Genomic DNA, 14,652 nt, shown 5'->3' on the forward strand with positions numbered 1-14,652 from the left:
GTTTTTCTCAATATTTATTTTTCCTCTTGTGATGAGATTCCTTAGGTCTTCCCTGCAGGTTGAGGGAGGTGATCCTTCCCCCAGCTCAGCACTGGAGAGACGACACCTGGAGTGCTGTGTCCAGTTGTGGGCTCCTCCATACAAGAGAGATATAGAGCTACTGGAGAGAGTCCAGTGAAGGGCCACCAAGATGATTAAGGCACTGGAGCAACTCTCAGAAGAGGAATGGCTGAGATAGCTGGCACTGTTCAGCCTGGAGAAGAGAAGGCTCAGGAGGATCTTATCCATGTGTACAAATACCTGAAGGGAAGGTGCACAGAGGATGGAGCCAGGCTCTTTTCAGTGTTGTCTGGTGCCAGGACAAGAGGCAATGGGCACAAACTGAAACACAAGAGGTTCTGTCTGAACATCAGGAAACACTCTTTGACTGTGAGGGGGACTGAGTGCTGGAACCAGTTGTCCAAAGAGTTTGCAGAGTCTTCATCCTTAGAGACAGCTGAAAGCTGTTTAAACATGGTCTGGAGCAAATGGCTTTAGGTGACCCTGCTGGAGCAGCTGGGGTTGGAAAAAATGACCTCCAGATGTCCCTTCCAACCTCTGCCATTCTGTGATTCTGTGTAACTCATGAAACAAAATCTAACCACTTAATGAAATAAAAACAGCATTATTGTAAACAATTAAGAACTGCTACCACCTTCACAGAAACTGGTAACATGTGAGACAAATTCAAGCAAAATTTCATGAAAATACAGACTTAGAAGCATGCATTCTCTCAAGCAGATTTATGCAAGCATTTGTTCTAAACAGCTGGAGAAGAAAAGTGGATAATAAAGTATTAAACTTCAAGTTGCAGGTAACAACTATACACTAATATAAAGAGAACTGCAGAACTTACTAAACCAGTCCTGTGCTGGATTGTTATGTATATGTTTTCGATAAAGAGATTTGGAAGGACAACTCAGGAATCTCAGCTCTGTTTTTGCAAGTCGGAAGGCAACGCCCATAACGACATCAGAAACTTACATCTAGGCACTGAGGCTCTTATCAGTTCCAAAAAAAAAATAAAAAAAATCTTTCTTAAGCAAAATTCTAACCAAAGTCCAAACCAAAATTTTACAGAAGAGGCATTGATTGGCCCACAAAAACTGAGGGGATGAAAAGCAACTCCATTGTTTTTCTGTGCTGTGCTATTTCAAACAATGCATTACTAACAGTCTGAAACACAAAAGCATTAATTTACTAAATTATGAGGCAAGGGACCAAGATTAAAGAAGTCAGTCAATTTTTTTCTCCTGTTCTCATTTTTTCGAACAGTGTAAAACTAGCCAGGTACCACAATGGCAGACTTACTCTGCTTTAAAACCATCACTCTGTACCATTTATGATTAATAGTTGACCTGTGGAGCAATAAAGGGAGACTTTCATTGTCTGTGTGGATAAGCTGCAAATTTTGGCACTCTCACTTTACAGAAACAAGTAGCTGATTATACTCTGTTTATCTACCACTGAAGTTTGTGAGTACCTGTGGAGTAAAGCACTATTTAATGTCATTGAAGGTGTCAAAAGCTAGGCTTTATTAACCAGCAGAGACAAGAAAAAGTTCAGGGTTGAGGGCACATGACTTTCTAATAGGGACAAGGGAAAAAACACAGAATCAGACAAAATAAAATATAGAAAATATGCACTTTCTTCAATTTAGAGGTAATACCTACATTTTTAGGCACCTAAGTGCTTTCGGCTCAGTCTGAAAGAATAATTTGGATTAAAATTAAACTTTGTGCTCACTTACAATAGGTTTGACCAATACTATTAAATTTCTATTTAATTACAGTGCAACAATAAAATTCCCAGAAAAGCCTAACAAAGTCAAATGAAAATAGGAATTAAATTTAGAATCAATATTTAAACCTCTTTGGAACATACATTATTTGTGAGAAGTCCTAGATGGATATCAGTATTGTCCGATACAATCTTCTCAAAAAAGTAACATTCAGACTGAGGACAGGTCAAAAGCTGCTTTGCATAACCCAGATTTCTCCTCTGCCCTACTAATCACTTTTGTCTCCGCATGACCTCTTGACTATGTTGGCAGAACTCTCTCAGACAGAGAGAACACCAAACCACATGAAGGAATAGATGTGGGTAAAAATAATCCAGAAAAAACCCCTGTTCTTTTGAACCCAGTTCATTTCCTCAGTCTAGTTTATTTTATATCCTCACAACAGCTAGAGAGACACAGCTGAAGAAGCTGTCATAGGACAAGCTTGAACAGTAAGAGAAGGGGGACTGCGTAAGCTGCCTGTGCTACCAAAAGAAATGTTTGTCAAGCAATAGCTTCAGCACTCTTGCAGCCAACTTTCCAACATGGTCCTCCTTGTCTGTCTCAACATTTTGAATAAACAGGGACCTAAGAAGAGGATTGTTTTGATTCTGTTGCATCCTTCTGTATATGATTACTAACACCTGTTGTAAAGTTTGAACTATGGATTTCCACAAAGTAGAATCTAAACAAGGACATCAAGTATATCGCTATCACTATACAGAACTAGCCATTCACTACAAACCTGAGCTAGCTTATAACAAGAAACCTAAGAGGTAAATACTCCGATACAGCAGTACAAATACCTTTGTCATTGGGTTCCTTGTAAATCTCTTATCTAAGCAAGATCATGTTTTTGTGATATAGTCATGAAACTGAACAGATTTTCTGAGCAAGTATATAATGAAACTGTGCTAGAAATGTAGTATGACTAGTGAATAGTTTTAAAAAAAAAAAAAAAGGATGCTTGCTGTACCTGCTTAGATTCTTTTCTACTTGATGAAAAGTATTTTATATCAGTTGCACTATTTCTAACACCAAAAAGTTTTTATTTGCTGTTTTTCCTCAGATACATCTGCACTTTGGATCAAACTCTGATTTTGTACCATTAGATATGCAAGGTCTGATCAATTAAATCTTTCTGTTGCTCTGTAAGGACACAAAGCAGAAGGCTCTTTCCCATTTCACAAGTGAGTTAGCACACACGAAGATATGTAAACTCTGTGACTGAGGAACATTTTTTCCACTTCTGGGGCTGTAGGTGTATATCCAGCCACACTCCCACACAGTGGTAGTATGAGACCCACAAACACATCTTGGTTCTGGGACGGACCTGGCATGCAGGCTGGGAGGAAAACACTCTGCTCGCCAGCCAGGCCTCATCAACGCACATCAGCCTCACAGTTTGCACATAGATGAAGAATCTAGGACACAGAGACAAAATGTCTGTGTTCTCACAGAACACAGTAGACAGTAAGAAATATATGCCAAATATAAAATAAAGTGGAAAAAAGCACCCCAAATAACCCAGTATCTAATTTCTGTACATGTCATCTCCTTCTTTGAATAAGGGGATATTGTTCTGAACTGTTCCCGATTGGGTCTGTTTGCAAATTAGTGCTGGCCTTCCCAGCACATGGCTGACCTGTCCTTAAAGCAACACAAATGATGATGGCTCTTCCTGAGTCAGTACTGATGCCACTGCTTCACAGAGGACAGCAACAATGAAAACGATTGTTTGTCATCACTTCACTTTTGATTTTCTTGATTCTGTCCTAATGACATAAACTTCCAATGTGTACATCCCTTCAGACATTACCTTCATATCTATTTCTGTACCATGGATCTGCTGAGCTACTGTTTTGATGATTCCAATGACAATATCCTGGAGACCTTCTCTTTCCGAATAGTAATGCAGAATGAGTCCCTTCCCCTTCTCTGCATCAGTGCATCTAAAGGAAGGGGCTCGCATACCCGGGTAAATAGTAGCAAGGTGGTCATGCAAAGCATCCAGGTTCTGGAATAAGAAATTAAAAACATGGTTATAAGGCATTCACGTATTAGTTCTGAAGAAAGTAAGTACATATTCTGTCTAATCTGAATATCTCTTTTCTCCTACTGCTCACACTCCCTGTGCATTTGCCTTATTTGTAGAACTGTCATCGTAGCAGGGTTTTCAGGTAGCTTGTGATGTTCCTTCTATCTGCTGTGGCAATATTTGGACAATGAATGGCAACAAAATTAGCACTATTAAAAATTATTCCAGATAGTAAGAATTCATGCTTGACTCTGCTGTATTTTGAAACACTCTGATGATTAAAGACCTTGTGTGTGTCTCTCAATCCTGTACCTCATCCATTTTCATCCCTTCCAAATTCTAGTCCCTATAATCTCCTTTTCAGATGTGAATTTAGGTGTCAGATACAAATACGCATGTCTGAATAAACATGAAACTTTTTCCTTATTCTCAATGAAACAGGCTAGTTCTGACTTCGTAACAGTCAACCCAAGTTTACAGAGCCTGACAAAGTCTCAAATTTTAAAGTAAAAATTTTAAATGATTGAAAGACCAACCTCAAATACATACTTTCATTGATTATAATTGAAAAAATCCACAGAACACATAGAACATATCACTGCTGCTGTAATAATGTTTCAGAACAGGTTATTCAAGAAAGGGAAGAGGTCTTCTATTTTTCCAGCTGATGTCCTGGACATCTTATGTATTTAAATTTTGACCAGACAAATTGCTATCTGGGAGGAAAGCCAAATTCTAAATTGATAGGCATATCTAATAAGGACATTAAAGAGAACAATGAGATCAAAATCACACTTAGAACACAACGCTAGCTCTGGCTTTGATTATACAGCAATTATCAAGGTTTCAGTTTACTATTTACTGTATATTTAACACAGAAAGAGCAACCTAGAGCAACCTTGCTGGATAGTGCTGCAACCCACATAATTATTTATCTGTGTTGTAAAATTCATGTAATTCCTTTACACTTTAATTCCAGAACTTTACTGCATGTTTTAAATGTTGTTCTCCAACCCCTCCAGGTAGCTGCTAGCACCAGGCTTTGCATATTGTTTTCTGCCAGCACAAGAAGTGAGGTGAAAATATTTTCAATGTGTTGTCTGCGCCATTCTCCACCTTTCATGAGCGTCTGTCGATCACCAAGTTTGTGGAAGCATACTGAACTTGATTTCATGTGAGCTGTGAAGTGCTCGAACAGCTGCTTCTTCTCCTGGGAGGCCTCCAGAGGAAATGAGACTCTTAGAAATTAATTCCGTAGGATGCACTCAGCCTGGAACTTCCTCCTTCAGTTTTTTCATTTTGTTTCAAATTCATGTTTTTGTTGCTATATCAAGGCCTCCAAATTAAAACTTGAAGAGGCAACAATCCAGCTGTTAGCAGGCATTCAATTGCAAAAAGTATAATGCTTGAAGGCAAATTCTGTAGGATCTTTGCAGGGTTCAAGACAATGAAATTGGAATAGACTGCTTTGAAAGAGTGTGGATGAGAAAAGAGCAAGAGAGCTGACTGGCTCCAAGGGAGTGCCCCACAATCTCCTTAATTGGGTGCAGAACTGCTCTTTCAGTACCCATGCCTCAGAAACAGCTGGGATATATTGACATTTTGGAAAAAAACTTTTAAGGAGATACATGGGAAAAGATTATAATCTTCCAGTTACACAGTCATCAACACTTGAAGAATTTCAAAAGGAGTTTGTTATGGGAAATGGCCAATGTCAAGGACAGAATTTTTATAAGATGGTTGTCTAATTATTAACATTTAAGTCCAGCACAAGTGTTGCTAACAACGGCAGTAGCCCCATTCTACAAGACCACTTTGCCACCCTACTACCCCATTACTGACTTTGTCCAAGCAGTGTCACAGGCGAGCCCATGTGATACGCCCTTTAGTCTTTACTCTCTAATCATCCAGAGTGGGGGATTTGCCCAGGATGTATTGCAGCTGCTTTCCAGTCCCCAGTGTGTCTTTTCTTCCTATGCCTACTGATTATGGGGTGAGCAAAGAGCTTATAAAATTCAGAACCTTAATACAACACATAGTCAAGAAGCAGTAGAGATGTGATTCCTGACTGAGGAACTGAAATCACTCCCAGATCCTGTCATTTAGACACTGTCATTGTCACTCCCACTCCTATTTTTTGTTGCGTTTCATCCATTCTAAATTGATATTGCAGCTTCTGGAAGAACAAATGTGTCTTTTTGCTGGTTTGTTCACCTGCTGTGGGCCAGAGGTGCAGTCAGGTAATAGATAATAATAGGCAAAGCTCTCTCCCTGAATTGTTGGCTCCTAGACTGCTCAGATATATGCCAGAGCTTGTGCTGAGACCAGAGACACTAATTCTAGAGCTTTGGACAGCAGTGATCAGCTCCATGGTGAAACAAAGGATCTCCAAGCAACAAGAAGCAGTGATAATAAATCAGGCAGATCCTGGCCTGTCTAAAAGCAAAAGATTGTGATTGGCACCTGAAATACAAAGATACGGTGTTCAGCTCCACATGGTACAGAGCATCTGGAAACTTTTCTAAGAGGAATTAGTCCCCTGAAATTTATTGCACTGCAATTATGAACAACTAAATAGCCATGTAAATTATTCCCTAAATAAGAGAACTAACTTCTGCTCCAGTGTTTGATTTTCATTCAGTAGAAAGCTACTGAATGTAACATAAAAGCACACTTTGGGTTTCTTAGGAGGTACCTCTTTTCACACTGCTTCTCTTTGGCACAGTGTCTTTCAATATGATTTGCAATTTTTCCAGGCCTGTGTTTTTCATAGAAAGTATAAATATTAGATTTAGTTGCACTATCTTTTTCCTCTTTCATGAAGCTTGAAGTACATGTGTTTCATCTATGAATAAATTTTCTCTGAGATGTCAAGGGAAACAGAGCATAAATATGAGATATACTTTCACATGCTTTAAAAAGCTTCAGCCCTCAATTATTTTGTATATCCTGGACTCAGTACAGATTTTGAGAAGCACCTTTTGGAACTCTATCATGTATTTTAAGAATTTGACAAAAGTTCAGCACATTAAAACCAATCTGCACCTTTTTTGTAATAGGTATACAAGTCAGCTTCCTGACCTAATCTGACTGCTGGAAGATGCAAAAATAATAAATCATGGGTAACGTTCATTTTCCATCATAATAAAAAGCTAAAAAGTGCACTTCTGGCACAGCTACTAGTACATTAGTCCTGTTAAGATTTACACAAGTATATAATAGCCAATGTCATCTGTTAACACTGAAATTCAAACAAAGCAGCTTAAAATACTGTCATTAGAAGAATACAAATGTAAGCTGTTCACGCTTTTATAGAGGTTTGGTGTGCACTGCAACTCTGTCCAGTCTTTTTATCATCACACATGGTAAGGAATGGAAAGAGAAGTATATTATATGGAAAAGGGGATGAGGGAAAGGAATAGGGAAAGACTGGCTCATCCATGTGTACCCAAAGTGATGGGGCAATGGGGCCAGCTACATCCTTTTTTTACCTCCTCCCCCATTCTTGCTCAACCCTAACAGCAACTTCAGTACCTGAGTCATCTTTAAAAATTACATTTATCTGAAGGCTTGCTTTGAGGGCAGCCTGTGAATGAAGCTACGAAATATAAAGGATGTCACATCCCATAGACAGACAACAGTGTATAGATCACACATGGTATACATATGTTGGAGCATACACATACCCCATCTGTCTACCCAACAATTACAATCCATGGGATTTGTACAAGAAAGCTGGGTTGACTACATCTAGGATGCTCTGGAACAATCCAGATTTTGGGGCAGGTAGTGAGACATGGAAGTAAATATTCTAATAATCCAGCAAACTATGCACTCTGCTCTTTTCACTTATTATTGCTGGAGAGATTTTAAAGGAACAGATGACAAGAGGCTGCTAAATTTCCAGTGAAAATCAATAGAGATTTCACTCAGCTTTTGGGCAATCTCCCATGAAATGTTAATCAGTTCAGTGTTTTTAAACTCATTACAGCACACAATTTTATGAAACTGAACAGTCAAAGATGCTATGGGAAAATTATTACTCTATCAGGTAATTGAATAATATATTCACTGAGAGAGAAAGAGAACCACAATGCCAAAACTGCTGAGCGGTGGAAAGCTCTGTAGAATACAAATACCAAGGAAGAAAGTTTTCAGATACCTCTCCACAAATAACTGGAAGATGATACAGTACAACCTGTATCTCCAAATCTCAAACTAATCTGTTGACTAGACCATACTTCTGTCTGGTATCTGAAATAACTTTGCACAAAATTCTTACCTGCAAAAACTCTCTGACATTTGAGCCCAAGACGCGTAGAATTGTATCATAACCAGATTCTTGACAAAACACAAAAAACATCTTCCCAAACATTTGAAGAATTTCCCCGGCATTTAGGTCTAGTTAAAACAGGAAAATATAATTCAGTCCAAACGCTGCATTTCATGCACTTTGCTGACTACTTCAGTCTCATATTCATAAAAAAGAAAGGCAGTACCTAAACTCTACCCACATCCAGTAGGTCAAGAATATGAGAAAAACAAGATTTAGGGTCCACATGGCAAATAATGAGTATTCAATACAGGAATTTCATTAGGATTTACCAATTACCATTATGACTTTGCCACATTGTGCATTTCATGCATGTAGAGCATTTTAGATTTTGATACAGATGAGACATCCCTACTTGAAAATAAAGGAACTCAATTGTTAGTAATGCTCGCCGCAAGGGAGTAATTTCTGTTTTACAATAGCATGAAACCACATCAGCTGCTCCAATTCAACATAACTACTACAGTCATCAGTCTTATGGGTTCTTGGCTAATTACTGATTCAGAACAAATTCATAACACACTTGGGTCTGCAGATAAAATAATGCTGACAGGCATAATTCTACCTTTTAAATTCCAGACAAGAGCTGCAATGATTGAAAATGAATGGAACCCAAATCAATGGCAGATATGAAATGAGATGTGCCCATGCCACAAACATTTACGTAACTTAGCAAGTATTCATTCACAGGCTGCTCTTGCAGCAGTGGTTGAAACCTGGGTGTACTGGCAAGGTAGTTACAGCAGTATATTTTTACTTCATGACTGCTTGTAACACTGACTATGCTCTATGGATGAGGTATATTACTGCAGTTTAAGGTGTACCTATGACTTGGAATACTTTGGAAGCAATAAAAATTACTTCAAGGAACAAAAGGAATAATGTCTTAAATAAAAATATAGAATTCTTTCTTCTGAGATATTTGAAAAATTCTCTTTTTGACCAATACCCTGTTTTCACTTCCTCTGTGCTAAATCCTGTTTCTCTCTGCTACACAGATTCTTGTGGAGGTGTTTATCTTTATGTGATGAATGGGAAAAGAAGATATCCGTATTACTTACTGAGGACCTTGCTTGCAGCTGCAACCAGATCATAGGTTTTGGAATCATCGTAAATTATTCTGACAAGAAACTGCCCTTCTTCATCCAGCTGTGCCTCCTTCCTAAAAAGAAAACAGAACAAAATCTTTTTGGTTGAGGAAGAAGCACCATATCGATAAATGAATTACATATTGTTTGATACCAGTCTTTTAAATAAAATAAGTTTGTAGTTTCTACCTTTAAGAAGTTAGTTAAGATAGAAAATTGCAAATAAATCTGTTTATTGATCATCTCAGAGTCATTAAGGTACAATACAAATATTTCAGACCACATGTGTTCTGAAAATAGTAATTAGCTGTGAGAAAATAAACACAATTTTTCAGTACAGAACCTCACAAAGAAGTTGCTGAACTAACAAAGACAGGATTTGCATTTTAAAATAGGGGAATATCCAATAATCCAGCCCAAGATGGGCTCTTTAAACACTTTTTAAGCAAGTGTTTTCAGTCCTTCCAATTTTGATTACACTTTATTTACAAAAGGCATGGGATGTTTTTAACAACCATTTGCATGTATCTTCAAAGAGGAATCTAAATTTCAGATGTAGGTACCTAATCAAATACCTTTTTTTCAGACTTCTGCACATGCCCAGTAGACACGGGGAAAAAAAAAAAAGATGCTAGGATTTTGTAAGGCCTTGTTTTCACATTGCACGTCAGTTCTTCATGAGTAAAGTGTCACCACTTAGCTAAAGCACAATAAAAAAATACATTCTTCACTAAAGAAAACAATTCTCAACCCCAGGTTTAAGACAAGACTCATCTATATGTCACATGTACATTTACTACTGCTGCTAAGTAAAAAGCAAAACCAAACAACTCCTTTGTTTTTCAGGATCATTCATTATTCTCTTCAGCTTGAACATTGAGTCAGCAGCTTGTCCAAAAGGCAGCACAACTGTAGGCTTTTTTTTCCTGAGGAAAACAAGTTGATATCCCTAGGCAATGAACTGTTGTGCCTTCGAAGCCTTGCATTTGACACAAGTCAGTTACTAGGGAGGGCCCACAAGTGTCTTCCTCCTTATTTTACCCCACATGCTTAACACAGGAGCCAAGCCACTGGTGCTGCAGCGGTGGCCAAGCCCCAGCTCCAGACAAGGAGCACCTGCATGGGCAAGTAGACCCCAGGACCCTGAAGGGCCAGCTGCCCTGTGCGGCTGGTCCTGCCGCACATAGAGCATGCCAGTGGATGTGGCCACAACTCTGCCCTGTTGCAAGTGCAAGTCACTTCTGTGTTTGCTCCTCATCCCCTGGCACATTCTCCTTCAGCAGAGAGAGGGGGATGTGCAGGAGGCACACTGTGGTCTCTGCTGAAGCCATGCTCTGTTTGTTGAAGTCCTCATCTGGCAAAGGAGCATAGCCTCCTTTCTCAGTATAATTTTTATAATAGCTGCTCACCTTCTGTGATCTCGCTTACAATGACTCTCTATAGAGACAATGTGCTTTGCAGAAATAGTGACAAAAGAGGAGACATTTGAAGGTACTCATACTCTTAATTTATGTGCTTAGAATGTATTTTGGCTCAGCAAAATGAATATGATCATGGCATTGATAGGATCTTTGCAGGTGGAGGGTCACAGCTACCTCATTAAAAAGAAAAGATACTGTTTCATCTAAACGCAGCTTTATGCTGTAGAACACTTCAGAAAGACAGAAGAAAGGCAAAGAGGTAGGAAAGCCTACAAGAGAATGACTGAATCACAGCTTTGTATGTCACACCAAAAAAAAAAAAATCAGTACAGGGAGTTATTCTTCAGAAAAAGCCTTAGAATTAGAAAAAGTATCAAAAAGGCAGATGATGAGGTAGTTTTTTATAAAAAAATAAGCACATGTCAAGCAAATCAAGACATTTATCAGCTCAGGACTGGAATAATTATTTTTCTAACATATAAATGAAAGAGAACCATGAGTAAAAAATTATTTGCTAGTACCATGGTAATGAAGGGTTTTTACCAGAGTAGGACAGAAATGCTCCTTCAGATAAAGCTCAAACATACAGTTTAACAGCCAATACTTCTAACTGCTCTAAACTTCTAGTGGTCATCAGAAGAATTATAAACATACAAAAAGCAGACTCTAAATCTACTATGTAAAATCCTGCATCCCCTTTTACATCAAAATCTGTGTCTCCATCATCATAACATGATCAACCATCAATCAAAAAAGTCTTTGACTGAAACTTAGATTCCAGTTTTCTAGAGCGGGCATAATTTATTTTAAAAATGAAATAATACAAAATAATAATGCCTGCATAACAATTCAGGCATTTACAGTTGTAGTGGAACTATCCAGCCATACAAACAGAAACATTTTCTGTGTTACTCAAAGGGGAGAAAGGTCGGAGAATTAAGTGCTCTTGTTCATCTTAAAACTGCTAGATGGCAAATGGTACTGCTGATAAGGCCTGATTCCAACCTCATATGGTAGTATTCTATTGACCTAAATGAAATTACTTGTCTTTTAACCCTCTTATTAGTAATCAACAGTCTTTGATAATCTGCTCACTTATCAATGAAAGTCTGGAACCCATTATTTTCTTTTTCCTCTTTATCTTCCTTTAATCATGCTCATCACATTCTTACTGACCAAAAATTATACTACATTGTTTTTAATATTTCAAAAATACATCTACTTTTTAAAATTAATTAATGAAGTCTTGTAACTGCTACTTGAAATACACATTTTTATACTCACTCTATGAATGGGCACAATGAGCTAAAAACAAGCTAAGCAATTTTCCTGAAGTAATATGACAAGGCTACAGGGGAGGTGAGACTAAACATCCTACATATTTCTACATAAAAGGAACATCACTCTCTATTCGATGGCATGAAAAACATTAATAAACTTAATGGGGGTGTTTATTTTCGTACTCCAAAATAGTACTTCTGGTTCTCTTCCCCAGCCATTCTCTGAAAACTTCAGATCAGCCTGCAGGATATCAAGTCTCACTGATTCCTGAAAACAGGTCCCATACCACGTATTCCTTCTTTTCCTAAGTAGGAGGAGAGCTGGAGTTATTAGTGGGAAACTTTGTCTTGAAGCATATTAGGTCAGTGAGGGACAAGAAGGTAGAGTTTACATTTCCTAAGAACTGAACTGAAATTAGCATGAGAAAAGAAAACCATCTTGATTCTTTGATTCTCATTCCACATGGTATGTAACTGGAAGTCAGATACAGTTTGGAGGGAAGTTTGCAAAGGGTGAACAAACTTTCCCACATCTCTGATACACACTGTGCTTTCTCTTAGTCTCTCTGATCTCAGCCAAACCACAAAGGATAACACATCTGGAAAAGCAATGAACATCCTCAAAAATACTGCATACTTGCATAATCCAGTAGACACAGTTTTTGTGTGTGAGAATTTTCTCTATTAAAAATTGACCCAGTTTGATGATGCTGGTTTCTCTTTCAAAACTTCTTACATTTCTTTCCACTTACATTGACTGGAACTTTTCCTGTTTCCTTCTCTGCACCAAGCCATGCTTTCTTTTTTTCTTATTTATTTGCCTTTAGTTTACTTTGTCAAAGTTTTTCTTCAATGCCTCCAGTTTCTCTGAGCCACCACTTTTTAAAATCACCACTGGTTATTTCAATGCCTATTCCATTTAGATTATTTTAGCTGCTTTGTTTTTCTCCAGTCTTCTCTAGATCCTTTGGATCACTCAGCAGCCATCTTCTCTGTAGCCTTAATGATGTATTTCCCATTAAAATAACGTTATTGATAAAGTTATACAAAAAATAGTTCAGTTAGCAATCACATCTGCATTCCTTGAATATAATTGTCTGGGGCGAAACTCACTGCTCTAAGGCTTCACTCTTCCTCAGTAACAGCAGTCTTGCTGGGTGTTCCAGCCATGCAGCAAAGGACCCAGTGCTTGTACTGCAGGCTAATACTCCAAAACAAAAAAAAGTCCTGCCCTTTAGTTATTTTTATTTTTAAAAGACAGAGAAAAATATATTTTTTAAAAAAGTAATCCAACAAAAGCTAATCTTATTTTGGGATTTTTTTCTAAAAAAATTGTCAAAGCAAATATTTACTCCTGCAGAGGATTACACTCCTCACTCAAAACAATATGGGCAAAAATCTCTTTGCTTGTACTACAAATATGGCAAATACCACGACAATGTCTGATCTAAACCTGTGTCTAAAGACAAACTGCCTTTTTAAAGCCTGTGCTTGAAAAGTATTAAACTTCAGAACTTTTTTCTTCCTTTCCAGGACAATTCCTTTTCCATACCTCTAAGCCCTGTTGTGCTGGTACATCCCAATTGTTTAGCTGGATGCTGCGCTGAAATATAATTCAGTTAGATACTTGTTTTTCTGGGTTATTTTTCTGCTGATGGATTTCCCTGTCTGCTTCATCACTTGGTCGCAGAAGTTGCTGTGCATACAGAACAACATGTAGCCAGACCGAATGGCTGAGGACAAACAAGATAGGAGGTTCAGTGAAGTCTGCCTTTCCGCTGCCTCCAGTGAGCTGGATCTGCAGCTTCTGAAGCCTTTCTGCCTCCCTCAGTAATCTGACAGCAGTGAGAACTTCCAAAATTCTTTCTCTCTGAAATATTTGATTAGCCTTAAGACTACATGTGATGGGGAAATGCTACTGTAAGCTTATCCAAAATGGCCAACGCGATGTGAAAACACTCCTATTTTTACAGAGGCACTTGTCCTTCAGCAAGTCTACAAAATTGCAGGTCCTCTAATAAACTTGTTTCAGAGAGCATAGCATCACAGCTATCAGCACCAGAGAGGCTGACTATGATGTGACCACCAGCAGTCTAGGAAACAGGATGAAGTCATTGAAATGTTCATTCAGGTGAATGGGCAATCCTTAGCTTGTTTCGTCATGGCTGCAGTTTTCTCACCTAATTACCTTACCCTTGCCTGATCTGTCAAAGCTGCCTGCATTTACACTAAGGAACTGGTTCTACAAGAGTGATATGAAGACATTTATGACAGTGTTGTGAAAACCATTATAACTAATACTAGAAGTGAGGCTGCTTTGTCAGCTTTGCAGAGCTGCTGTGGTTGGCTGTCCATCAACAGTAATTCCTCCAGTGTGACATAGCGGGTTTTAACTCCATAATCTACCAGTACCACGTATGAAAACAAACCTGCCTGTGTGCAAAAGAGAAGTATGGCTACAAACCTGAGTACATGAACTTTAAAAGAGCAGAAGGCTGCAACTTTTCTCATCTGAACAGCTTCCCTCTCCTGGCTGATGGATGGTTCATGAGCTGAGATTAGAACTGCAATATAACACAGCATCCTTAGATGCAAAGAATTTACATTTGGCTGACCATAACCCATAGCTTTTTATAAAACCATGGCATTTCCTTTGAAATGTTTTGCTGCAAT

The 14,652-nt window shown here is 38.3% G+C and overlaps 1 protein-coding gene across 3 annotated transcripts in view; it reads right to left on the reverse strand.

Moving 5' to 3' along the window:
• GUCY1B1 (guanylate cyclase 1 soluble subunit beta 1) overlaps positions 1 to 14,652 on the reverse strand; it is a 60,289-nt gene that overhangs the window by 33,776 nt on the left and 11,861 nt on the right. For all 3 annotated transcript variants that reach the window (XM_075029400.1, XM_075029397.1, XM_075029407.1), the window contains exons 3-5: positions 9,252 to 9,352; positions 8,140 to 8,258; positions 3,639 to 3,836 (exon numbers count right to left, since the gene is read on the reverse strand). In XM_075029400.1, the coding sequence (XP_074885501.1) occupies positions 3,639 to 3,836; positions 8,140 to 8,258; positions 9,252 to 9,352 (418 nt within the window). The remainder of the gene's footprint in view (positions 1 to 3,638; positions 3,837 to 8,139; positions 8,259 to 9,251; positions 9,353 to 14,652) is intronic.

Source organism: Buteo buteo, chromosome 1 (assembly GCF_964188355.1).
Source record: "Buteo buteo chromosome 1, bButBut1.hap1.1, whole genome shotgun sequence".
NCBI classification, from domain to species: domain Eukaryota; kingdom Metazoa; phylum Chordata; class Aves; order Accipitriformes; family Accipitridae; genus Buteo; species Buteo buteo.